At 52.1% G+C, this 25,388-nt stretch overlaps 9 protein-coding genes across 9 annotated transcripts; 4 read left to right on the forward strand and 5 right to left on the reverse strand.

Annotated features, from left to right (window-relative positions):
* Positions 1–490: 490 nt before the first annotated feature.
* On the reverse strand, positions 491–1,604 carry N7459_001129 (uncharacterized protein; the record flags this gene model as incomplete). The annotated part of the gene is made up of 3 exons (XM_056940314.1): positions 491–751; positions 810–1,059; positions 1,120–1,604. 3 exons carry the CDS (start codon positions 1,602–1,604, stop codon positions 491–493), a joined length of 996 nt encoding a protein of 331 aa, XP_056804594.1.
* A 626-nt stretch (positions 1,605–2,230) lies between these two features.
* Positions 2,231–3,407, reverse strand: N7459_001130 (fungal specific transcription factor domain-containing protein; the record flags this gene model as incomplete). Its single annotated transcript, XM_056940315.1, has 2 exons — positions 2,231–3,112; positions 3,195–3,407. The coding sequence occupies 2 exons, from the start codon at positions 3,405–3,407 to the stop codon at positions 2,231–2,233; spliced, it is 1,095 nt and encodes a 364-aa protein (XP_056804595.1).
* A 1,234-nt stretch (positions 3,408–4,641) lies between these two features.
* N7459_001131 (amino acid/polyamine transporter I) lies at positions 4,642–6,741 on the reverse strand (the record flags this gene model as incomplete). The annotated part of the gene is made up of 7 exons (XM_056940316.1): positions 4,642–4,949; positions 5,004–5,049; positions 5,112–5,917; positions 5,984–6,139; positions 6,217–6,286; positions 6,368–6,572; positions 6,638–6,741. The coding sequence occupies 7 exons, from the start codon at positions 6,739–6,741 to the stop codon at positions 4,642–4,644; spliced, it is 1,695 nt and encodes a 564-aa protein (XP_056804596.1).
* Positions 6,742–7,323: 582 nt separating this feature from the next.
* Positions 7,324–8,371, forward strand: N7459_001132 (carbon-nitrogen hydrolase family protein; the record flags this gene model as incomplete). The annotated part of the gene is made up of 2 exons (XM_056940317.1): positions 7,324–7,484; positions 7,558–8,371. The coding sequence occupies 2 exons, from the start codon at positions 7,324–7,326 to the stop codon at positions 8,369–8,371; spliced, it is 975 nt and encodes a 324-aa protein (XP_056804597.1).
* An 863-nt stretch (positions 8,372–9,234) lies between these two features.
* N7459_001133 (glycoside hydrolase family 75 protein) lies at positions 9,235–10,368 on the reverse strand (the record flags this gene model as incomplete). Its single annotated transcript, XM_056940318.1, has 4 exons — positions 9,235–9,527; positions 9,580–9,728; positions 9,781–9,917; positions 10,102–10,368. 4 exons carry the CDS (start codon positions 10,366–10,368, stop codon positions 9,235–9,237), a joined length of 846 nt encoding a protein of 281 aa, XP_056804598.1.
* A 1,115-nt stretch (positions 10,369–11,483) lies between these two features.
* Positions 11,484–11,815, forward strand: N7459_001134 (mitochondrial 54S ribosomal protein bL33m; the record flags this gene model as incomplete). The annotated part of the gene is made up of 2 exons (XM_056940319.1): positions 11,484–11,496; positions 11,646–11,815. The coding sequence occupies 2 exons, from the start codon at positions 11,484–11,486 to the stop codon at positions 11,813–11,815; spliced, it is 183 nt and encodes a 60-aa protein (XP_056804599.1).
* A 659-nt stretch (positions 11,816–12,474) lies between these two features.
* Positions 12,475–16,166, reverse strand: N7459_001135 (uncharacterized protein; the record flags this gene model as incomplete). The annotated part of the gene is made up of 7 exons (XM_056940320.1): positions 12,475–12,618; positions 12,719–13,492; positions 13,553–13,603; positions 13,652–14,393; positions 14,455–15,455; positions 15,505–15,763; positions 15,829–16,166. The coding sequence occupies 7 exons, from the start codon at positions 16,164–16,166 to the stop codon at positions 12,475–12,477; spliced, it is 3,309 nt and encodes a 1,102-aa protein (XP_056804600.1).
* Positions 16,167–18,983: 2,817 nt separating this feature from the next.
* N7459_001136 (Serine/threonine-protein kinase 32B) lies at positions 18,984–21,059 on the forward strand (the record flags this gene model as incomplete). Its single annotated transcript, XM_056940321.1, has 6 exons — positions 18,984–19,242; positions 19,305–19,416; positions 19,472–19,676; positions 19,727–19,882; positions 19,938–20,422; positions 20,471–21,059. 6 exons carry the CDS (start codon positions 18,984–18,986, stop codon positions 21,057–21,059), a joined length of 1,806 nt encoding a protein of 601 aa, XP_056804601.1.
* Positions 21,060–22,434: 1,375 nt separating this feature from the next.
* On the forward strand, positions 22,435–25,256 carry exg2 (putative exo-beta-1,3-glucanase; the record flags this gene model as incomplete). Its single annotated transcript, XM_056940322.1, has 3 exons — positions 22,435–23,712; positions 23,771–24,783; positions 24,836–25,256. 3 exons carry the CDS (start codon positions 22,435–22,437, stop codon positions 25,254–25,256), a joined length of 2,712 nt encoding a protein of 903 aa, XP_056804602.1.
* Positions 25,257–25,388: the final 132 nt, after the last annotated feature.

Raw genomic sequence — 25,388 nt, forward strand, 5'->3', positions numbered from 1 at the left:
CCTGCGTTATTAAGAATAGCTTACCCATCTTACCGCGCGCGTAAACCCGTCACTTGATTTCACATATGCAAGTGCTGAGAAATTCTTCGAAGTTGTGCCCGAATTGTGAGAAACGGGTATTTGAATGCGGCTCAACGAGCATCAGCTATTGATCAAATGACGGATGTATGCTTGGAAGCGGCAGATGAGTGATGCAATTCGGCTACAGTAAGCAACTGCCTGCTCGACTTATGTCTGTGAGTGATGCCATTAAAGAAAAATACAACGGATATTTCAGTAAACCCGAGGAATCAGTCCGTATCTATGAATTGAATAGCGCTTAGTTGACGAGGTTAGAGAGCAGCAGATGAAGATCTAGAATTTCACCGATGTGGGCAAGAAGCAGCTAATCTCCGGGTTCGACTCTCGTAGTTTCTTGATGCAGCCTCCTTTTGCCGTCCTGGTCGATGCAAATACACACATTATGCGCTTCGAATGGAACTGACCAACTTCATCCGAATCGAGTTTCTGTCCCAGATCGCTCATTCAGATGCATTGACGCCATAGAATCCCCAAGTGATCTGCCACCAGGAAAAGGGCTCCCCATTCCAACTAGCTGGCTGATGTTGTAGCGAACGAACAGTTCCACTGGTGCCGTGTCGTCGTCCAGGAAACTCCACAGTTGCGAATATTGTATGACGAAATTATCTCCATCCAAAGACGCTTGGATGATTCTCCCATGCTTTTGACCGGTATAAGAGAGAATCAATACCTATACAGAGACATCTATCAGTAAGACGGAGGCTGGAATACAATATCACCTTGCTTACCGGGTGGACAGGATGGCTCGAAAAGGGCCGATGGGAGGTTCGAATGAGCATGACGTTCACGATAGCTCTTATTTCATGGAGAGTAAGGTTCTGGTCGGCGTAATTTGCGGGAACGTGTGCGACGGTTGACAGAATCGCATGTGGCATAGGAGAGATTTCGTCGTTGTCCTCAAGGAAGCATTTTATTTCCCAGTGGGGCCCTGCAAGACCGATCTCATACGTCGGGGGGTCGCCTCTTTTTACTTTGGTCCTACCTGGTGTTCAGCACTGGAACAATTGACAATTCGAAGTATCTTCACGCTTGACTTACCGCTGCAGATCGAGGGTTCCAAATTCGTAGAGAGACCCTCCTATCGGTCGTCCCCTTCGACGGGCTTTCATCTGTCGCTCGATATGGTCTTGTATCTCTCTGGCACGGATGGACCACTCATCGAGTCGACAAGACACGTCCACATCACTCTCGTAACGCCTCATTGCAACTTTAAAAGGGTTTTCCAGATCCGGATGCTCCTCAACGATCCTTTTGAAAATCGAATCCAGGTTCGGGCGATAGTTGAGCTCCGGCATATACTGCGAAGGGTTAAGCGCATATTTCTGCAGGATCCTTTCTGGGTGCGGCCGGAAAAAGCAAGGGTGGAACTGCAGGATGCCGTTCTCTGTGATGCCCACTTGAAAGGCGTGGATTCCGAGGCCTTGAAGATCGTCGGGGGAGAGAAACCATGATTCGCAGTTTTGGACTCGTTGATACAGGTGCTTAAGATCGCTGTGCCGCTTGAGAAAGGCTTGCCTATCCATCTTTATCGAAAAGCGAGAGGCCAGGGAAGTGGGGAAAGAAGAAGTGTCAGATGAGGAAAAAATAAGCACGGTTGGTTATTTATGGAAGAGAGATGATCTGAGTGGGATGCGGAGTGCGCAGTCGAGATTGATTAGCAGCCAACTAACTAGTTGACTAGTTAGTTAGTTAAGATGTAGTACTAAGGGTGACGTGGGCACCCAGCTCAGTAGGCGTAGGAGTGGGCCCGCCAACGGCAAACCACTTTTTCCGCAATTCAGCCCTGCTTTATCATCTCTATCCCCGTCGAACTTTGTTGATCTCTTCCGTGAAACCGAGGCCGAAGCTCACAATTACCTGGGCCAGATGAAGCATATTAGTTCGGCTCCTAGTATTCCACGGCCCATACTCTTGCATGGTGAGAAACGGCGCGGGCCGGATTCTACTCGAAGGATTGAGCTTCCCTTGCAGGTAGTCAAGGTATTCCTGGGGGGAGCTGGCAAGCGTCAAAAAGATCTCATGGCTATCTTGTGAGATTATGAGGCGTCTAGAAGAGCTTGTTAATACAGAACCTTCTTAACAGCATGGCCTTATCTAGCTTACCTTTGCACCTTCCCTATCGATTCAACATATAAATATTTGAAGTCAATTAAATGAACCACGGAACAGCCTTTTCGGAATGGAGAAATAGCGAGTCCAAGGAACTCAACCAACTTGAGTGACCGCCGCGTCTGTCACAGTCGGCAGCTAGGTCTTGCTGCTTCCAGAACGACTGAATGAGCCCTCGTAGGACGAAGACATTGCCAATCTTGCGGGCCTCATCCATGCGGTCCAGCATACGGAGGATGGCCAACCTTTGATCATCCGAGTCTGCCTCCGAGGCGATGACGAACAAGGGCCACGGACTAGTGCAGATGGGGAGGCGGCCAAGTATCTGGAATGCATGTGTCAAGTAAATTTCTCTCTCGCGGCACCGGTCTAAATAATCCGCATAAATGCGCTGGTGATATAACAGGGCTGCTATCCGGTAGAGCTCAGCGGTCAAGAGGGCTTTCGAGCGCTCTTCGGCACGGACATTCGGAGACAGCGGAGTGTCGATGGGATCGACGCATTGCGTGAGGGAGACGAGTCCTCTTTCCAAGATAAGAGCTTTGGTGATTTCAGGAGGACTCGTCATAATTTCACATCGCGTTTGATTCAGACGGTGAATTGCTTCTAGGACTTCGAGAGAACACCCCAGAGACCCGATGACCTGGCCCCGATGGTTAGATAAGGCCTGCCCAGCAGTAAAGAACCGAGAACTCACGGTGGTTTTATCGAAACTGTCGTCTGCCAGAAGATCAATGGACGATGGTTTGTGTTGGATGAGGTGTAGAGGCTGGCTGAAGGCGCCGAGGACTTCGTGGTAGATGAGCCATGTATACAGAAATTGATACCGTAGCTTTCCCCCAGACACCGTCGACAGATGGTGGAACATGGCTCTTGCTCCGTCGAGATGAGAATACCAATTCCCCTCTGTTTCGTCGAAGACCTGGAGTTCATCATCAGATCAGCAAGTTAGGTTTCTTTTTTTCGATTAACAACGCAAAGATGACAGGGAGGTGCTCAGTTACACTGTAGACACAAAGCATCATCGAGGCAGCAAGTTGGGTGTTTACAATCGCTGCGCCACCGCAGGTTTCTGATGACAGGGACGACAAGAGACAGCGTACGGCCTTGGCCTTAAACTGCAAGGCGGCTGTCACTCCATCTTTGTGAAAGGCGGAGACCGCCAGGATGGCGTTACGTAGCGCTCGCGACGCAGAACTGGAAGACGCGAGGGCCATCGGTATGAGTTCGGAGCGAAACCCGTTGGTCGTGTCGATGGTCGATATCATGCGTGAGATTCGACTTTCATCTTGGATGCAGGTGTATAAGCAGGTAGGCAATTGACTAACAACACGATCTCGCAATGCTTACAGTATTGTAGGAGAGTTGGTTCGTTCCCAAACAGCTGGGGATAGATAGAGAGACCCGCAGAAGGACGCGGAGAGAGGGTGTCTCGATGTATAATGGCATGCATCTTGGGCCCGCAGGGTCCACGCAGGTCATCAAAGGTCGTGTTGAGAAAGTGCGATCCGTGGAAGATTACAAAGGATGGGGGGCAGTGGGCATCACTGGAAGTGGTCGGACCAGACCGGGGCCGAGCTGAAGGTTGAAAGGGCAGCTGGCGTCTTCTTCCATCAGGCTGGTCGGGCCATATAAGACGCAGCCCGTAGCCGAGACAATCTCTCCCGCTACGTTGGCAGTTGTCGCAGGATGGAAGCCCTTTGTCGCAACCGATCTCGCGCCCTGTTGATTCACGCGGGCCTGAATCAGCAACCTGACTGTGTCTATGAGCAATTCCCTTATCAGAGGGGAACAACTCATGAGGCAACCTCACTCTTGCATGTCCAACAACCTTGCTTTTCCTTCCCGGCCGGGGTTGCCTCGACACGGCGCTTGGCAGCTGTCTTCATGGCTGAATGTACTTGAGTTGGGACGTAGTACAAGGGAAGAGGAGCGAGTGTATCGGCGCAGCGAAGGCGTAGAAGACATGGAAAGCAAGAGGGAGTCACGTGGGCATATTCCCCCAGAGAGACCTAACTAGGCCTAATGCTATCTATGTACACTACTGGTCCCAACTAGTTAGTTAGTGTTCCAGTTGTGATCTGATCGTTTAGCCTAGCCGTTATCAGTATGCAATGCTACTTGATAGGCTCTCGGGAGTACCTGCCTAGGTAAGTAGTCGTGACCTATTTGTCAGCTAGGATTTCAGCCAATAGCGTCAGTATCCATGGATGCTCAAGTAGAGGTGCAATTCAGGCACTATTAATCACTATAACGCCCGCAATGTTTTGTATTGGGCCTTGTAGTCTTATATCCAAAACATAGGAACACTACGAGCCAGCTACTGCTTCTCAAGGCATGTTCTTGGCAAGCTGAACTCATGATATTGGACTGCCTTGTGCCATTTCCGGACGAGCAAGTTTCCTATTACTTCCACAATTAAAGAGAGCTTATGACTCCCTGAACACCGTATTACCACACAATTCCCCTGCCTTTGCCAGTCGAACCCTCTTGATCGTCTCCCTTCTCCTGAAAATAGGACACCGAGGTATCCGATAGGTGCTGTGTATCGGCCACAGACCCACTCACAGGATGAGTCGCACGAATAGCCTCGAATTTCTGGAGAGGTCGTCTGGTTATTTCCCTGCAGTACTTGCCACGGAGACTCGCTAAAGGGACATCCTGACTAACTGGTCCTTCGAAATGACGGCCAAACAGCATCCAAAAGGAACTCATGACGATGAGAAAGATCCCGATGACGGCGGCCACGTAGTCTAGTGCTAGTCAGAAAAACAGAAGCTTGTTGCAGATTCCATGCATATCAACCAACTTACTCATGTATGAGCTCGACACAGGAAGCGACGTGGGAAAGCAGAAGAACTAGAACAAATATCGAGCACATGTTAGTCCATAGATCGCTCTGTCGCAAGTCTTTGACATACCACAGATGTCACAACAACAAACAGCGCCGCAATCCAGTTCACCACGGCTCCTATCCGTCGCCCCATCTTGAAGGACCCCTGGCTGGAGATTTGGTGTTCGGCCAAGACACCGCGGCCCCGTATGAGCAGCAAAATGACGGGAGTAGCATACGACACATTGAGGAAGATGGTGCAGCTTGCCGAATACGCGCTGAAAGCCACCGTGGGGCCGATGTACAGTAGACCGAAGGCGGCATTGAAGATGAAGCACAGGACAATCGTCCGGACAGGGACGTGGAGGGTCGGCGAGATGTGCGAGAAAAACTTGGGCCCGACAATGCCACCGTCCCGGGCCATGGAGTATGTCAGCCTCGATGCGCTGGTAATGCAGCCGTTGACCCCACTGATGAAGCACATGGCCAGCATAAGCGTTAGCACTGTGGCTGCGGCGCGAGATCCCGTCGCCTGGTAGATGAGCTCGCAGATAGGCATCTTTGTCGGAGTAGAGAGGACTGTGACCGGGTCGGTGAGGCAGAAGAGGATGACAATGAGAAAGGCCGTGCCGGTGACGCCGCCCACAGCGACGGCGTAGAGGATGGCCCGGGGTGCGTCTTTGGATGGCGTTGGCATTTCCTCCGTCATATGCAGGCAGGCATCAAAGCCGATGAGTGACAGAGCGGATTGCAGAAGCCCGAGGATCCAAGCGATGCCGTTGGGCCAACCAGTCTCATTTTGGAATCCGGCGAAGACAAAGTCGGCGTCCGTTTTGGAAGAGGTTGTGAGGAGGACGATGCTGATAACAACCACTGCCAGGATCGACCAATATACTAAGCGTGGTTAATTTTGTGACATGTGAGTGGGAAAGGTCGAGTGTAATGACACCCCTCGCTTACAAGCCGCATCATTCCACCGACCAAGGATCTTGTTACCCCAGATGTTCGATCCGGTGGTGAAGGTGAGAATGGCAAGAAAGATAAGATACGTCTTCCAACTTTCAATGACGTATCTCTCGTTCGAAGCCATCACGGCAGCCGCGGAGATGAATTGCGCTGTTTGAAAAGACCAAGTCAAAAACCGCTGGACGCAACAAGAGGAGCCGAGGGCATTCAGTCTCGCTCAGACTCACCGGCGAAAAAGCCTTCGGTGGTTACCAGAGTAAGCCAGCCAGCGATGTTCGTCCAACCAACCCAAAAGCTCTATCGGTTTGGACCTCTTTGCATCAGCAATCCAGATCGCCCGTGGACGTTGACCCGACGGGGGAGAGTTGATTTCTTTACCACTGGTTTCCGCCACTTCTCCGTGCAGAGACTGTAAACAAAATGATATTGGCCGCCCGCCGTTGGCCAAATGGCGGCGAGCTCACCAAGACTGGCAGCCAGAGCGAAGTTGCAGGCTACGCAGAATATAAAGCCATAAAGGAACGAGATGGAACCACCCGACGGAAGAACAAGACCGAGGGACCCGGCGAGGGCAATCCATGTGCTATTTGCCCCATATTAACGATGTGGACAACATCACCCTTTGCTTCGCAGGACGGGAAGCCTTACTTGAGAATGGCAAAGGTCATGGCGACCATCGTCAACCGCGACAGTCGAGGTTGCAGATGTCCCTCAGCCTGAGATGGCGGGGGCATTGAGGGGCCTGCCGTCATAATCGAGAGTGTTCCTAGAAGATCGGAGGAGGATGAGCTGAATATCAATTGGGGAGAAAGAGAACGGGTTCGCCCTGGTGGAAGGTCGGGGGCGATTTATATTGACCGGTGCTCACCTCGGTTTTATCATGATATCGGAATGAAGTCTACCAGGTGGAGGAATCATCTAGTATGGATTCTCGGCGAGATAGGAGAAGATTCCTCCTACTCCCCAGTCGTAGCGTGAAGGCCACGCAAAAGGTCGAACATCAACTCCGTCTTGTATGAACTTCCCACAGCGCTGGCTCCACTTGGACCCACCACTCCAGAAGAAGGGAAATAGTTTGCGATCTTCAACCGCGGGACGTGAAGGCCGTCCATGGGAAACACTTTGCGATCAACAGCAATGCTTCCTCGCTTCCCAGGAAAGAGAATGCGATCGCTATCGCGGCGGAGTGGAGGAGCGAGTACCGATGATAAGACTGGCTGGCGGTATATAGCTCGGTCAACAGCGCGGTTGGAAACATCCAAGTCCGCACACGTTCCCCGTACCACTGTCCATTTTCACCAAGAATATCACTTTCCATCTCTTCGCTGCCCGATATGGCCCCGTCCCAAGTTCGCGTAGGGGCCGTACAAGCAGAGCCGGTCTGGCTCGACCTGAACGGCAGTGTGGACAAAACCATCGGTCTCATTGAGAAAGCAGCATCGGACGGAGTCCAGGTTCTTGGATTCCCTGAAGTGTGGATTCCGGGTTACCCGTGGTGAGAGCAGAAACCGCTTGGACAATGCCATGGTCCTCGATTGAAACTAACTGTCACTTTGTGGACGATCCAGGAGCATGTGGACCTCCGCCGTCATCAACAACACACACGTCATCCATGAGTACATGGCCAACTCGATGCGGCGGGACTCGAAGCAAATGCAGCGCATTCAAGCCGCGGTGAAGAAAGCCGGCATGTTTGTCGTCCTCGGATACAGTGAGCGCGAGGGGGCCAGCTTGTACATGGCCCAATCGTTCATCTCGCCTGGCGGAGAGATCGTGCACCACCGTCGCAAGATCAAGCCAACCCATATCGAACGCACAATCTGGGGCGACGGCCAAGCCGACTCGCTCCAATGTGTGGTTGACTCGCCGTTTGGCAAGGTCGGCGGCCTGAACTGCTGGGAACATCTCCAGCCGCTGCTGCGATATTATGAGTATTCGCAGGGAGTGCAGATCCATGTGGCCAGCTGGCCCGCGGAATTTGAAATGCCAGACCCAGCCAAGATCAGCTGGTTGTACCATGAAACTGGAGAGGCGAGCTATCGAGCGAGCCAGTTCATGGCCATCGAAGGCCAATGCTTCGTGCTCGTAGCATCTCAGATTCTCACGGAGGAGAACGTCGCGAAAAACAATTTGACGGGGAATCCCGTCACCAAGACTCCCGGAGGTGGCTTCTCCATGATTTTTGGTCCTGACGGAAGGCCCTTGTGTGAACCGATCGAAACCGGGGCTGAAGCGATCCTGATGGCAGATGTGGACCTCGGAGATATCGACTATCCCAAAGCCTTTATCGATGTGGTGGGTCACTACGCTCGGCCAGATCTGTTGAGTTTGTTGGTGAACCCAAGCGTGGACACGCATGTAACGATGATGCACAAGTCGTGATAGTTTCCTCTGGCGCACGCTGGGGATTCAAAATTCGAATTCTCTTACTCCAGAGTTAAGATAGACAAAGCCGCCATGCAAATGTTCAAGTAATGCCAGGGCACGAGCAATCGAATGATTTACCAGAAAGGGCTCCAATGCCGACCACAATGCCAAACGTCGTAAGCTCGACGAAAGACAGATAAGAGCAGGGTAGAAGAAAAAGGGAGAACAAAAGAGTAGTGGGATAGAAGGATTGATAAGAAATAAACTAGGATACTATTATATGGCGAAAATAAGTAATCTAGGGGCGTTCTAGAAGCTGCATATCTTGATAGCGTGTACATCGATTAATGCTAACCAAAAGCTAAGTATTTTAGACCTACAGGTATATATCAACTACCCCACGCAATATTCAACATTTTCCGTTAGGGCCTTATCTCAATGCAATGAAAGATACCTCGATCCATCTATGACAATCCAGTCAGCTTGGAGTGAAGGTTTGCAACAGTTCAATAACATGAAGTGAGTTAAGGCCAATGCATATCGATCGCGATGGAAGAAGGTATTTCTCCAAGAACGCGCTTTCAAGGGCTAGCACACTTGCCACTGCTGCACACCAAATCATCTGAGCAATCACTATCGGAAGAGCATGAAGCACCTAGCAGAGATGGACAGTCAGATTTGAATAGTGACCTATATCATGGCGATTTCTTGCTTACCGGCACAGTGTCCAGACCACGAGCAGGATTCACCGGACGAGCCCGAAGCACAGGCTTCATTCTGGCAGACGAGCGCATCCGAACAGTCATTGTCGGAAGAGCATGAGGCACCTAGGGCGTTGTTCAGCAAAACAAATCAAGTATGGAGGGAGCCAAAGGGTACTAACCAGCGCAGTGACCTGACCAAGAACAGGAGCCCGCGGAAGGACTCGATGTAGGGCTGGAGGTACTTGTAGAGGAGCTAGAGCCCGAGACAGTTGCTGTCTTGGTAGTCCATGTGCTAGTCGGGACACTAGAAGAGCTACCGGTGGATCCACCTGAGGCAAGGTTCAAGTTCTTTGCCAGCGAAGCCATCAACTGGTCGCCCATGGATCGTAGCGTGCTGAAGTTTGTGATGTAGTTGTCGTTGAGGGCACTGCTCGGCAGAACGGCATCGTCGCCTGTAAACAGGATGTCTTTTTGGAAGTCAGCACATACATGCACGAGCACACCTTGATGTCTACTCACAAGTCACATCGACACTACCATGTCCGGCATTGCCATTTAAATTGTCACTGGGGAAGCAGGTCCGGGCCATGAGCCAGGAGGCCTCGCCGATAACTTCGGGATCATCGCCATCCGAGTCACCGTAAATACCGTAGAACATCTTCCCGTCACTAAATGATTGTGAGTATCCCTAGCGATCCATGCAGAGAAGATACACCGTACCAGATCACCGCTCCAATGTTATTCCCAGGGAGAACTTTCTCGTAAGTAGTTCCGAACTTGTCAGGAATGACAATCCACGGAACCTCGTATGCTGCCAGGGCACCAAAGTTGGTCTGCGCCTGTCCATCTTGATTCCCCTGCGTCGGATAGTCAGAATCGAGTAGACTGGGCAGCTTTCTCGATGCAGGGTTTCCTGTACTTCACACTTGTAATCAATGCCGTCGCAATCAACGTCCATGTCAGCGATCCAAACAAAAGCCGCACCCTATTCATTCCCAATGTCAGTATCTCCCGAGTAGGTGTATCAAAGGCCCAACGTACCTCGTCAAACTTTGACCAGTCGCTGTGAATAGTCACCTTTGCTGCACCGTCGTCATTATTGACAGGGTAGGTGGCATCGTTGGCGGCCGTGCTGGCCTTCGCAGCTGCACTTTGCAGGGCAGCGACAGGCAGCGACGTGGCAGCCGCGAAGTAGCTGGATGGCGGACCGGCAGATGGACTGTTGTATTTGGAACCATCGACACTCTGAGCCAGGACCGGGCTCAGCACCAATAGGGTTGCTGCTAGAGCGACGAGTCTGGGTGTCATGATTGGACTTATCAGTGGAGGCGACAATGAGATGTCAATTGATCCAAATGAGAACAATTGTTGTTGGGGTAGGTGTGCCCATATATATTAGTTTCTTGCAAGGAGTTTCATCGATTGCAGGGAATCCAATCCACTGCGTCAGCCATAAGCCGTGCTGAGTGCTGCAAATCCCGGTAGTGTGTTTTCCAACTCGTATAGCACATATGGCTATTTGGTTCCTGGCCCCTGCAGGCGGTGCGGAGATCAGCTAACTAAGAGTAGAAACTCCTCGACGATCGGCGACTTCTTCAGTTCATTCCTGGTGCATTCGGATGTTGCTCGTGATAAGCTGATGGTCGTGGGGCCAATTCCGACGGGTCTATAAAGTGCCATGTCTAAGGGGCCAAATCAGATTCGAGGCGTGAGATGGAGGAAGGCCCGTCAAACAGTACACTGGAATTGCAAATATCCCCCCAACTGCTAAGATGAGCACCCGAGAGTGCGTATCGACTCAGTTATCCGCAGTTCACTGCATCGAGATGGACTACAACGCAGTGGTTGCAGTCGCATACCAGCAGGACGAAGAAGGTCATCAAGACCCTGTTTCAGCCCCCCGAGTCTGCTTCTACCCCTGCGTCTCTCTGGCGTCGTCATTGGTCAATCCTGACTCTATCCTTGGGCTAGGGAAGCCGAAGTAACCCCGTGAGGCATCGAGGCATTTCCCACCGGCCACCGGATCGCCTTTGCGAGTCGGATGCAGTGACCCAGAATGGATAGGATTCAGATAAGCAATTTTTAAGTCCACAATAGGACGTCAAGGGGCCAAAAAGATAGACCCTCAATATATCGAGAACGCTGGCTCAGTCCATCTCCCGGAGTGTGGATGCACGTCCGAGTCTGCAGAGACAAACAGCCCCTCAGGACAGTCGATGTTGACCTGGGTATCAAAGACGGAGGAATCTCACGCCAATGTCCAACGAATGGAGAAGAATAATAATGATCACCCGCGGTGCTTCAGTTGACCCCGGAGGCAATGACTCAGCATATCACGTGCAACGGGACGGTTTTGCCCGGCGCCGCGCTTGAATTTCCATCCCATCGAACAGCGACCCAGTGTCCCCGGGACGTCGAGCAAAATGGCCAAGAAAGGTGAGTGGCAGTCGGTCGATCTCATCAATTCTCGGGCAACATGGGCGAATCACAATCTGTCCGTGCCGCGATCTGAAGAGACCAGATTCATGGCTTCCGATCACTCTCGCATGACCGGTCACGATGGCTAACACAGGCTCTCCCTGCAGCGAAGTCTCGCACGATCGCGGTCCGGCTGATCTCCATGGCCATGACCGGCTACTACCGCACACTGATCCGGCCGCGTGCACACCGTCCCCTCAGCATGCTCAAGTACGACCCCGTCGTGAAGAAGAAGGTGCTGTTCCTCGAGGCGACCAAGGGAGGAAAGGCGAAATAAACCACTCGCGACCTCGCATCCCGAATCATCGTGTGTCGGTTGCGCCTGCATCGATTCTATTGTCTTTGAATACCCCTTGGTCTCATCCTGCCTCGGTCTCAAATGGCCACGGCTGCGATTTGCGATTCGGGGGTTGAGCATGCATTCTTTCTCCCATCTCTCAACCATTACGACTCGATACCACACTCCACTTTCGGACAGTTCCTGATCAGTCAGGGTCGGAACCATTGACGAGACGGTTGGCGGTGGTACGATGATGGTGATGGCGGAACATTTGGGGTGTGTAACCTTTTGTGTACATTATATCCCGAGGATTGTTGATAGGAGAGCGATGGAGAGTCATGCTCTCTGTCGACTGCTCCATCAATACTCTTCTTTGATGGAGCATTGTGTCCGGCGTTCAAGAGCTTATGAAGCTTTGGGTACTGCACTGAAAATAAAAAATTCAATTTCACTCCATACCAGCCATTCGTGCTTGCGAAACCAGTCGCGGAACACTATACTAGACGCATACTATGTTAGAATAAAATACAGACGAATTAAAAGGCGGAAACGTCAGATGGCAAAAGGCTGCTGAACAAGTCCTGTCAGATTCCTAAATGCGTCAAGTCGGATGATGCAGATCAGTAATATCTGGAGCTTGTATCTTGGCCCCTGTATTATTGGTTGAAGTCGCAAATACTTGTTAATGACTGCTTGGACGTGGACGGTTGCTTCGATAAAGTAGTGAGTTGCGTGTGCTCCTCAAGCAGGATGCGGAAGTATTCAGCTTTCCTGATTGAAGCGAGCATTGTATCGCTCCCCTGCTATGATAGTCAGATGGTAACCCTGCAATCAGTCTCGAATAGCCAATATACCTCGAGAACGGCGTCTTCCACGGGCTCGATTGCTGGGTCGATTTACCGCTTGTCTTCCACTGCTTGCAGACACGAGCCCCTTCGGGCTAGGCCGTCTTTCCCCGGCTGCGACGTGGACAGGGGCAGTAGATTGCTCTTCTTGAATCTGAGTTGCCGAGCTGTGGACACGACTATAGGTCCATTTGTGAACATGCTTTGACAATTTGCTCGGGGCCTCGCCTATATCTCTTTGTGGTTGTGTGGAGGCTGGCTGGCTGGTGGTTGTTGCTTCTTCCTCGTTGCTTAGACCCTCTGGTTCAAAGTTGACCCCTTTGCGCTTACCCTTAGCCTGAATCTGGTCTCCCTGAGGGCTTCCAGTGGGGACAGTTGCTGTCTTGTTGGTAGGGCTACCCTCTGGTTGGTCGTCTTTTGCAACGTATTGAAGGTTTTCTTGGAGATCATTGCTCTTCTCCTTGTCAAGCGACATCAAACTGAAAGGATCATCCGACATGAAAAGCATTGCAAAATCGCCCGGATCGTTATAGGGCGATACTGGTCGGTCTGGTGACAATCGGCCCTCAATGGTTGCGAAAGGCACGATGTTACTCGTTAATGGTTCTTGGACAGACTGTAATTCACCTGAGGGTATCGGCCTTTGCTCGAGAGCTTGTATTTTTTCTTGAGCCTGTTGCAGTTGTTCCCGGATCCTGGCATTCTCAGCACGAGAGGTAGTTTCCGCTTTCTGGTATCGTTCTACTTCGGCAGTTTTAGCTTGTAATTGAGATGTGGATGCTGAGCAAGACTGGCTGAGTTGTTCGATCTGTTTCTGCGCATTATCCATCTGCTGGAATTAGAATGGCCTTGGCTCAGAAAGAACCTAGGGGCGGTAGGTGTCACGTACAAGAGACTTCTGGGTAGTTTTATGCTCATTCATCAGTCGATTGGCTTCGTCCTTGAGGACGTCAGCAAGAATCATATGCATTGACTGTTGAGAACTTACTAGAGATTGGTGAACACCTTCGAGTTGAGCCACAAGCTCTGCGACCGAGGTTTGAAAATGATCCCTTTCCTGGACAGCACTTCCGAGTTCATTTTCTAAATCATCTAGCTCAACCTGGTACTGGGCATTGATCCGATTCACCAAGGACGTGCGCTCTTCGTCTAGTTCTCCTCTGACTCTCTGTTCTGTAGACTCCACTTCTCTTTGCAGACCTTGTAGCTTTGATTCTAGTTGAAGATTCAGATCTGCTGCCGTCCGTATCTGGGCGGTTGCATCTACCAGAGACTGTTTTAGACCTTGATTCGTGGTCTCGTTTTCCGATAATCGCTCTGTGAGGGACTTGATTTCATAAGATGCCTCCTGTAGCCGAAGCTGCAGCTGGGAATTCTCCGTAAATTTGATGACGATTTCTTTCTCAAGAGCCGAGGGTCCCTCGGGAATCTGAGCTTTGGCAAGTCGCTTGCCAAAGTCTCCAAGGTCTTGCACAAGGTTGTTCTCTGTGAGTATCAAGGATCCGACGGAATTGTCAATGTTGGATAACGTTGGCTCGATGAGCTCTAATCTTTCCTTTAACCTGTCACAAGATGTCTGGTGACTACAAAGCTGCTTGAGAAGCAGTGACTCAGAGCCGACATGACCTTTTATTGCCTCCAAGCCCTCTTGGACTCCCTGGCGTACGTCAAAATTGGCCTTTGTGCTCTCCTCGAGACTCGCCGTGAACTGGGCTGACAGGCAATTGATCCTATAACTTCTGGTCAGAACATGCGCTCATAACAGTTTTTTTGCAAATGTTAAGTGCTCACTGAGAAATCGCATTTTGTGCCTTTTCTGTGAACTGCTGAATGTCTATGCTCCGAGCAGCGCATGTTTCGTTTAAACTCTGAATCGAAGAGCAGCACCCCTGAAGAGCCGACCCGGTTTCCGATACGATTGCTTCTCTGGAGCTGATAGAGGTCTTTTCAATGGAATCAAATCCAGATGTAACCGTTTGAATCAATTTAGATTGTTCTGCTCTCATCAAACCCAGCTGCCTCGTTTGGTTTCGAGCAGAGGCCTTGATGTAAAACTCCAAAGTTGCAGTTCTCTTCTTTTCATCGGAAAGTTTGTTCCGGATGCTCTTTCCTTTATCTTCCGAATTCTCCAAGGCCTGCTCCAGAAGGGCAATCTTGTGATCACCATCGGAGATCTTGGTGCGTTGCTCATCCATTGTTCTTTCAGCCCGCGATATGTGGGCCTTGATGCTGTCGATATCTTGCATTAGACCATTCTTTTCATTGTCCAGCGATTCGGTGACACTCTTGAGCTTCTGGTTTTCACCTCGAAGAGACTCGTAATCGTGACCTAATTCGTCAACGACGTGCTTGAATTTGCGGACGTTTGCTTTCCAAGTCTCGATTTGGGACTGGTATGCTTTCACCTCTGCAGCACTTTTGTGCATCCGTGTTTCGTATATCTCAAGCTGATGTTGTAGGCTCTGATTTTGATCTTTCAACGCAACGTTCTGTGCTTCCATCCGAAGCTGGGTTTCAGCTGCAGCAGCTTCGCTCTCTTCGCGTTGCCTGATCTTTCCAATCAGGAGTTCAAATAACTTGTCTTCTGTTAGCTGCTGAGTGCCATTCATGTTTTTCCCAGCGGATATCTGCCGCTTGAGGGGCACTGCCTTCTGTCCTTCCCGTCGACGTTTTGGGATTCGACCATCGCCCTTCGAGCGTGTAGGTGCCACGAGAGGAGGGCCAGGGATAGATTCACTCCTCTGATTCTGGATCTGAATTGATTGAGATGAGCTGGGGCGAGAGGCAATGGGCTTCATGGTTTTAGCTTATATCCTCTCACGGAGATGGTTTTGGACATACCCCAGTGTCAACTCTGGGTGTCGATTCTCCAATCGAAGTGGTACCATTCCTCTGTTGGGGTGCTTCGATCGCTCGATGTTGTCCCAAACTTGCCTCATACTTAGGATTGGTGTGTGGAACCTCAATGATCTCAAGTTCCTGGCCGCAACCAGCCTCTGGCGAGTTGAAGCGACCATGTGATGATAGGTCTGAAGCGCGCTCACTGAAAATACCGTCATTGCGATATTGAACCTCGGCGTCAACACGAGGATCAAGGGAGCTGCGCAGCTCAGAAAGACGGGGATTAGCAAAGCAATTATCACGAAGTTGAACCAGGGGGAATACCGGTCTTGTATCCCATGCACTTGATCGCCCACTCCCGCAGGCTTAGTCTGGGCGTCTGATGTTCTCAGATCTCCAGCAGCGATGGACCTGATCAGTGAGTGCGCCGGCATGGATCGTAACGCGAAACCCTTTCGATGAGTGGCGGGCTTGGCGAAAGAGAAACCGGTCATATCAATACCCGAACTCCCAAGACGCTGCAGCAAGGGTCTGTCTGGGTGCTCTGATGGCGAGGGGTCCGCTTGCTCTGATGGAACTATGCGAGCCGAGACATCGTCAATTGCCATTGGGTCATGTCCTTCCTCCATACTGGACAGGGTTGAGTCCGCAGTGGTCATCATCAGATCTTGCGAGGTGAGGCGAGACTGGATGGCAATCCAGGAAGGTGCGGCCACCCCGTGACTCCCCGGCATCCCACCTACTTTAGATGCCCTTCGGTTACATGTCTATGTGTCTTGTTACTAGCTTCCAAGATTTCTGAGCACGAGGCCAGAGAGACTTAGAGCTCAGCTCAATGGAAACACTCTGTTTGGCTAGCTTAGCGTAGCACAAATACAAATATCGGGAGGCTCTCACCACGGCTTTCTAGATTTACTATGACCAGCTATATGGACTAGCGGGGGGATCTAGCACCGCACTGCGCTATACTCCGGAAAAAGGGACAGACTAGCGACAAATCAACGACAGGGCAGTCGGGGCCATGATTTACGGGCATTACCCGGCTGAGGCAATGTCAATCCTACTATGACTGATGACCCCGGAATCTTTGATGGTAGTCAGTAGGTAGTCAGTATCTTTCGGCCCTGGGGAACAGAACATGTCTCGGCTTGCGACAGATGAGCAAGACACCTTCCTGGATGTTTGACTCTTCATTACACAGTCAGAATGCGCTTTAAATACCAATGAGCTATGCTCGGAATCAATATCGTCTGTGCTTCCAAGGTATTCCTTTGATTACAAAAGTGGAAGCACGTCAATGGGGTTTCTCATGGTACAAGAACCATCGGCAACAGTGGGAGATCTATCAAGATACACGGAGCTAATTGCGAACGAAGATAAGCGCCAGTGGCGGCTGAGAGGCAACAATTACCCAAGACACTGACCCTCTTTGATGGCGACCCATGAAATATGGACACTGGAACAGTGCCGAACCTCGGCGTAAGCCCTGCGGGCGCATATACATATACATCGGGCACACCGAAAGAAAAGATTTCTCCGAGGCCTCCTCTTCCAATCATCGCTTGCGCCTATCTGAGCCCCTCAAGCCAACTCCAACGCCACGGCTCAGGGGTTCTCCAAGGGGCCACACTTGAAACCGCCTGTTTCAGCGTAGGCCACATCTTCTTTGTCACCGTGCAGCTGAAACACCCACCGTACCAGGATGTGCAGCCGATTGCAGCCCATGGTGGGCCTAATGTACATTCATGTACAGAAGGATGGTCCTGCTTCACACGCATCTGCCAATGATGGTGTGTTTGGAGTCGATGAAAAATGATGATTTAACAGCAAATGATCCCTTTGGGACACCGTGGCCGAGTCAGGAACTTCCCCCGAATATAGTAATACATGGTGAGTCGTGGCACAAGGCTTACCTCGGTGCATAATCCTTGCCCTAGTGGATTGGTCCTCTCCGATGGTCGGCCGATCGAAAGTTCTACAGGTGTTCCACGGCCGTTCCGGTGCGACCGATCTCTTCCTTTCTTTTTCCTCCTTCTCCGATGCGTTGGGGGCGGTCAATAACGTGGCGGCCAACGTGGCGGCCACGAGAGACGAAGCACCGCGTGGCAAAGCCCGGTCAGATGCGACAGCATATGCAGTGATTGGCCTCTAGTTGGTTCCATCTGACTTTTGATGGGCCTAATCGTTCGGCCAGTGTGAGCGAGCAACGACAAGTGCCCACCCTCCTCCCCACATATATGTGACTGATAACTAAATCGACATATCCACTGGGAGAAGGGCAAAGAGTGACAGGGTGGATGAATATTTGACAGGTCTGGTCGTACAGAGTTTCGGAAGCAGTGTGTTCTGCAGCAGACGGTCCCCGCCCCGGTCGATGAATTAATGCATGTATTCCAGCATGTTTCGAGCCGATGATTAGTGAGAGTGGATATCCGACCTCTTCATCCCTTTTCCTGTTCCGACTGGCTTCGATCCTCCGCTCGTTTGCGCGGGCCTCTTTTTTTTTTTTTTTTTTCTTTTTTTCGCCTCCCGGTGGGCCCCCATGGTTCGCGGTCGCAATATGTAGCAAGGTTGGATTTATTACTATGTACTCAATCGGTGCAAATATAGTTGATGTAGTTATATACGATAGAGGATTTTGTGAGATCTGCAACCTGTGTGATATTGTTCGGGGCACCAGCGTTACTATATGCCAATACCTCTGCAGCAGGAGTGCATAGTTCGTCCGCCGCCCCGCCGTTATCAACGTTGCATGGCGCACCAGGGGAGAACAACCTAAACTCAAAGCGTAGGCCGTCGTTGTAGATCAGCGCGAGACTCCCCATCTTGCGCCCGCGGCCGCCTGATTGGCCCCTCGCCAGTACTGCCGGCATCCTGACCGCTCGCCCTCCCCTTTCTTTCGGAGCTGCAGGACGCAAGACATGCTCTAGAATCTCTGGAAGTGTTCTGGTCCTCTCCCTTGCTCCGCCTGACAACCGTCCTTGCAACCCTTTGCGCCCTCTGCGCTGGCCACTGTCTTTCCCGTTAGGCCAAAACGGCACCCGCGCTTCGGGCCCGTCCAAAGTTAGCTCCCCGGCCCTGGTCACCTTTTTTTCTCTGGAATATACATTCCCTGCTTTGTTGCACGCCTCAATTCTTGTCCTCGTCACCCTCTCCTGGTCTCCCTCGGTCAACCTCGCCTTCGCCGATCCCACTGATCTCGACGTTTGCGCATAGTCCGGTTGTGACGCTCACCCCGTATTCGCCGACTATCGACCCCATTGACCCCACGCTCTCTGCGATCCTGCCTTCGGGATCAATTTTCTCTCATGGACCGCGTGTTCTGAGATCAAATCTTCCATCATACACGTCTTCCCCGCCCGTTGGATTTTCAACTGGCGCTTCCGACGCGATCCACTCCGCGAGGTCCTCTCCTGACAAGTGTGATGTTGCTGGGAAGTCCCGGGTCCTGTTAAAACTACTTCCGTCCTTGTTCAAAGATGGGAAATTCCCAGGGCAAACCAGTGTCTTGCAATGATGCAGGTGCGTTGGAATCCAAGTCCAAGGGGATGACGCGTGGAGGGGCAACGTCCCGTGGCCGCATCGAGACCCGAGATACTAATGATCGTTCCCTAGTCAACCTCAACCACTTTCGTCTCCTGCGCGTGGTCGGCAAAGGTGCCTTTGGCAAAGTCCGCATCGTTGAGCGGAAGGACACCGGTCTGACATTCGCGCTGAAGTACATCCGAAAAGAAGAGGGTGCGTCCGGTGTCGATTCTCCCGCCATGTCCCACCTGCAAGGGTGCTAACCATACTTGCAGTTGTTCGTTCCGAGAGTGTGCGAAATATTATTCGCGAGCGGAGAATGCTCGAGCATTTGAACCACCCATTTCTGTGCAACTTGCGGTACAGTTTCCAGGACATGGAGTACATGTACGTTCCGACATTTCTTTCCGCGACTCGGTCTAATTCACTGACCGCGACCCAGTTACATTGTTGTTGATCTGATGAATGGCGGTGATCTTCGGTTCCACATCTCTCGCAAGTGTTTCACGGAGGAAGCAGTGCGATTCTGGGTCGCAGAGCTTGGCTGTGCCTTGAAATATATCCATTCCCAAGGCATTATCCACCGAGATCTAAAGCCAGACAACGTGTTGCTGGACTCTGAGGGTCATGTTCACCTGGCAGATTTCGTACGTACTCCAGGCTTGGCGATGCGGTGCAGCAACTGACCTGCTTCTAGAACGTGGCATCGGATTTCCGACCGGGCAAGCCATTGACTAGCAAGTCTGGCACACTAGCCTATTTGGCGCCAGAGGTGTATGATGGCAACGGATACTACTGCGAAGTGGATTGGTGGTCGCTCGGTGTCACCTTCTATGAGTGCATTTACAACAAGGTACGTGGTGACAGATTGGCTGGTGTCGACGCTCCGAATCTAACTCCAATCCCAGCGTCCCTTTGAAGGTCGCAGCCAGGATACCTTGAGCGAGAACATCAAGAAAGCTCAGCCAAAGTACTACGTCACCAACCCCGCGGTATCAGTCCCCTGTCTGCGGGCCTTGGGAGCATTGATGGAGAGAGACAGAAGCCGCCGAATTGGCGCCGTCAGTTTCGAGAGCTTCACCTCGCATATGTTCTTCAACGACATCGACTTCGACGCGCTCGAACGAAAAGAGATTCCGCCCGTTTTCCGCCCGTCCAGCGATAAGACAAACTTCGACGCAACGTACGACTTGGAAGAACTGCTTCTGGAGGAAGCGCCGCTGGAGGCTCGGGCCCGTCGTCAGAAGCCGCGGGCGGAACTTCGAGATGATGCCACGGCCAAGGAAATCCGAGAGGACGAGCTACATCGCTTGATTGAGACCATGTTCGAGCCCTTCGACTACACCCTTGCCAGCTTCCAAGGAAATGCCGCGGAAGCTATTGCCGCAGCGACGTGAGTAGACTCCCTCATAGAATCGTCATGAAACCCGTGTGTTGACAGAGCCGTTCCCAGAAATCCTGAGGACTGCCTTCCAGTACCCAACGCAGCAAATGCCTCTCACGTCCGTCAACCTTCTCAACCCTCCCAACCCTCTCAACTCTCTCAACTCTCCCAACCCGAACCGGCCATTCGCAACCCATCGTCTCCGCAAAATGAAACCTCGGCCCACGCGCTGTCCCAGACTGATGCCATGACGCCAGTCAGCGAGAATCTCGACCCGAACGATGCTGCGTCTGTCGCGCAACCACCTTCCCCCTCGACCCGCGCATCGCCTTCTCCCCCACCTGGCGCGCCTCCTTCTTTCCATCGCCCTCTCCCTCCTCTCCCCCGACCGCGCGGGGCCACACGGAAGATGAGTAAAGGCGGTGGTGTGCAAATGGTTCTGGAAGAGGCTGGCAGCTGGAGTGAGCTCGCCGACCATAGCTCCACACTTCCTGCGGAGGGACTAGAGGGTGCTGGAAGCAAGGGCAAGGGCTCGAACAGCGGCATGCTCTCATTCCTTAGTCGGAAGAAGGGGCGTGATCGCAGCCCCAAGCCTACTGAGCCGGGTGTTCTTGGCAAAGAAGGAGCCCGACAAATCATTAGCTGAAGCTCATATCTTCATTGATGCTAACCGCTTCGTGGGGGGCCTTTGCAATGCTCTTACTTGCTTACGGCCCTTGTACACTACCTGCGATATGCGTCGAAGCATCGTTTTCACCCAAGTCCACTCGATGCTCGATTCTACGGTGGACAACGAAATTCACTTCTTGTAGTCGACTGGTTGACGCCTTGGGGGGTTTCCACTCTTCGTCTATCACCTCTTGACTCTATCCGAATACCACTGGTTTGCATTGTCCACCAAACTATCAAAGCCATCCGACGAAGGAGGCCGTGCCCGGGTCATGTCTATGGATATTTACCACGCATTGACCCTGCATCAACCATTACAGAAAGGGCAATTCCATGCTATATTCCCCAGGCTCAGCGACAATTCATTTTCTTCCATTTCTATTCTCTGTTTCCTTCAATTTGTACAGATGGGTGCATTTCTGAACTGACCGTGGCAGGGTATCTCGACAGGCATCTGACTTGGCCGTTGCGTTTATTATTGACCGTTTTATCACATTTTTCTCTCGGGCTCTGGAGTTTTTCATACCCTGTTTTATTGATGAACGTGACAGTCTCTTCGTTCTGTTTTATTTGATTAGAAAGGAGTGGAGCTCGCTGCATTTGTTGGGTGGATTATCATCGCACAGGGTACAGTCAATGCCAACCCTCCGCCATGTACCTAGATTGAAGAGAAATACATTAATTCTCAGCCAATATCTGCTGTCTATGCCTGTGATCAACAGAGCGCTATGGATATTATGAGGCCATGGTCGCAGTCTGCAGGATCCCCCCGCTCCATCGTGTTGTGTTGCTCCGCAACACCACCATCGCAGACTCCACCACAATCCCAGGTAAGAAGTTAAAGACAAGACGAGATCCATCCAAACCAACAATCCCACATGCCCAATTATTTGTACATCGTGACTGCGATCCAGCGCAATATCAGACGTCGACCCGCGCCCGTCCACGCCAATTACGTCGACAACGCACTAACGCGCATGGGGGAAAAGCAAAACAACCCAAACGCCCAAACACCAGACGACCATCCTTGTCACCCGCAGCTCCGACTTTCTCACTCGCTCGACTGATTCCTCCCACCAAGAAGCAAGTCCAGCCATGCCAGCCGAATTGTGCTAATCACAATTCGAATTTCAATCCCGACGAGCTGATTCACACCGCAACATACCTTCCCCCCTCGACACGTTCCTCTTCGCGGGGGAGCTCTCGCACGCACGCGCTCAGCATTCCACGCCAACGCACTCTGAGCCGCCCGAACGAGCAAGATCGGCCCGCCGCTGCACACTAGCCGCATACCACGGATCAGCGCTGATCATACACAAAAAAGACTCGCCGAGGACGAAAGGACAGTTTCCATGCCCGGCGATTCGCGCAGCCGGGACCGCTACGGCGGGCAATCCCGCGATCGGGAGCGCCGGCGTGAACGCGAACGCGAACGCGATAGGGCGAAGGATCGCGAGTACATCCGCGGCCGGTACGACGAGGACGACGAAGGCGCCGTGTCAAGTTGGGGGCATGCGCGCGGCGCAAAGTACCGCTTCCGCGGGGAGAGTGGGTATGAGTCCTACGATCAGGCGGAGGAGCTGGAGGAGAGCGATGCGGCTTACGAGGAGCGGCGGCGGAGAGAGCGGAGGGAACGGCGGCGGCAGCGTGAAGAGGAACGGGCCTTTGCGGAGGCTGTGGAGGGCCGACGCCGAGATCGGGACAGGTCTAAGGCGAAGGAGTCGCCTGCTACCTCGCCTCTCAAGAGGCGGGACCGGGAGCGAGACCGGGAAGGATATCGGCGGCCTCGGGGGGTGGATGATGACGAGGGCAGTCCGGTGAAGGATGTTAGGGACCGACGGCATCGGAGGAGGGGTGAGGAGGGGGAGAGGGACAGGTCTCGCGATGCCGAGGCGGATGTGCGTCGACAAAGACGCAGAGAACGACAGCGGGAGAAGGAGCGTGAGCGGGAGAGGAGCAAAGAGGTCGCGGCGGTGGCTGCTGTCGCGAGGAAGCATCAGAGTACTGAGTCGACGAGCAGTGCGTCCCATCTGCTCAGTGCGGATCCATTGGCTCGATTGACTTCTGAGCCCGACGACGAGGAGCATCGGGAACACGCCGGAGACTACCAACGGGAGCGTTCAAGAGATTATCCTCGAGAACGCTCGAGAGACTACGACGAAGAGCGTCGAGAGCGTCGACAACGAAAGAAAGCTGCATTGGCAGGAGTAGCAGCTGGGGCACTAAGCGCTGAAGTCGCTGAGGGAAGACCAAGGCACAAGTCTGGTGCCAGAGTCGTTTCCGGTGCCTACTTGGAAGAGGGTCGAAGTCCCGATATGAAGGTCCGGCGTCGTGGAGGCGGCGGTCCAGCAATGGAAGACGAATGGAAGCAAGAGGAAAGCTGGGATGGCAGTGTCGAAGATGGCGAGGGACGGCCATTTTGGAAGTTTTGGGCAAACTGGTCGAAGAAGAAACGAATCATTCTTGGAGCCCTGGCAGGAGTGCTGTTATTGCTCGCCATTGTCATCCCAGTCGCAGTGATTGAATCCAAGAAAAAGAGCACCGGCTCCAAATCCAACTCTTCCTCATCCTCCGGCTCGTCTGGCGGGCTCACGGCTAACCTCAACAGCATAACTCGTGATAGTATTCCGGTATGTCCCGTTGGTTCTTGCGCTAACCCTTCAAGTGGCGCTGACTCTTCCCCGACAGTCTTATGCGCAGGGGACTGTCCTCGATCCATTCACCTGGTATGAAACTGAAGGCTTTAACCTAACCTTCACCAACGAGACCGTGGGAGGTCTCTACCTCATGGGCCTCAACTCGTCATGGGACGACTCTGCCAGACCAAACGATAAGGTTCCTCCACTGAACGAGGCCTTCCCTTACGGATCACAACCAATCCGTGGGGTGAATCTGGGTGGGTGGCTCTCAATCGAGCCATACATCGTACCCTCCTTGTTCGACGTTTACTCATCAGAGGATGGTGTCATTGACGAATGGACTTTGAGTCAAAAGCTAGGATCTTCTGCGTCGACAACGATAGAAAAGCATTATGCAACATTCATCAACGAGTCGGACTTTGCCGACATCGCAAACGCAGGCCTGGACCATGTCCGCATTCCATACTCCTACTGGTCGGTAAAAACATACGACGGGGACCCCTACGTCCCCAAAATATCATGGCGCTACCTCCTGCGTGCAATCGAATACTGCCGCAAATATGGGCTTCGCGTTAAACTCGACATGCACGGAGTACCTGGCAGTCAGAATGGATGGGAGCACAGTGGCCACGAGGGGTTGATTGGCTGGTTGAATGGAACAGATGGCGAGCTGAACTGGAACAGATCCCTCGAGATTCACGACCAACTCTCGACATTCTTCGCGCAAGACCGTTATAAGAACGTTGTCGCGATCTATGGCGTGGTCAATGAACCTTTGATGATTTCGCTGCCTACTGAAAAGGTGTTGAATTGGACCGAGGAAGCAGCAAAGCTGATCCGCAAAAACGGCGTCAACGCAACCATAGCTTTCCATGATGGGTTCCTCAATCTCGACAAGTGGGACAAAATGTTCAAGAATCACCCGGACAACATGTATCTGGACACCCACCAGTATACCACTTTCAACACCGGCGAGATCGTGCTGAACCACACGGCGAAGATTGAAATCATCTGCAACAGCTGGTATTCCATGATTCAGTCCGTCAACAGTACGAGCTCTGGGTATGTGTCATCCTCATCATATCCTTCGTCCAAGTTCTGACATTCTCACTAGATGGGGCCCTACGATTTGCGGCGAATGGTCACAAGCCGACACCGACTGTGCAAAATACTTGAATAACGTCGGTCGCGGCACTCGCTGGGAAGGTACTTACGACACGAGCTCGTCTAAATCATACTGTCCCACGGCCGACTCAGGGCCAAAGTGCAGTTGCACCATGGCCAACGCCGACGTATCTACTTACTCAAACGCGTACAAGAAGTGGTTACAAACCTACGCGGAGGCACAGATGTCTGCCTTCGAGACCGCAATGGGATGGTTCTACTGGACCTGGCGTACTGAGTCTGCGGCGCAGTGGAGTTATCGCACGGCCTGGAAGAATGGGTTCATGCCGAGCAAGGCGTATTCGCCATCTTTCAAGTGCGGCGATACAGTCCCGGACTTTTCTGCATTGGGCTTGCCGGAGTATTACTGATGTTTACTATATATGCCTCATATCTCTCGCGTTCCATCTCCATTTGGTTTATGGCTTGTTTTGCATTGACTACCCAGCGTTCCATTGGGCGCGTTTTTGATATCATGAATGAATTTGCACACAATATTGGAT

The sequence above is a fragment of the Penicillium hispanicum genome (genome assembly GCF_028827665.1).
Source record: "Penicillium hispanicum strain IBT 35686 chromosome Unknown utg000001l_segment0_segment0, whole genome shotgun sequence".
NCBI classification, from domain to species: Eukaryota; Fungi; Ascomycota; class Eurotiomycetes; order Eurotiales; family Aspergillaceae; genus Penicillium; species Penicillium hispanicum.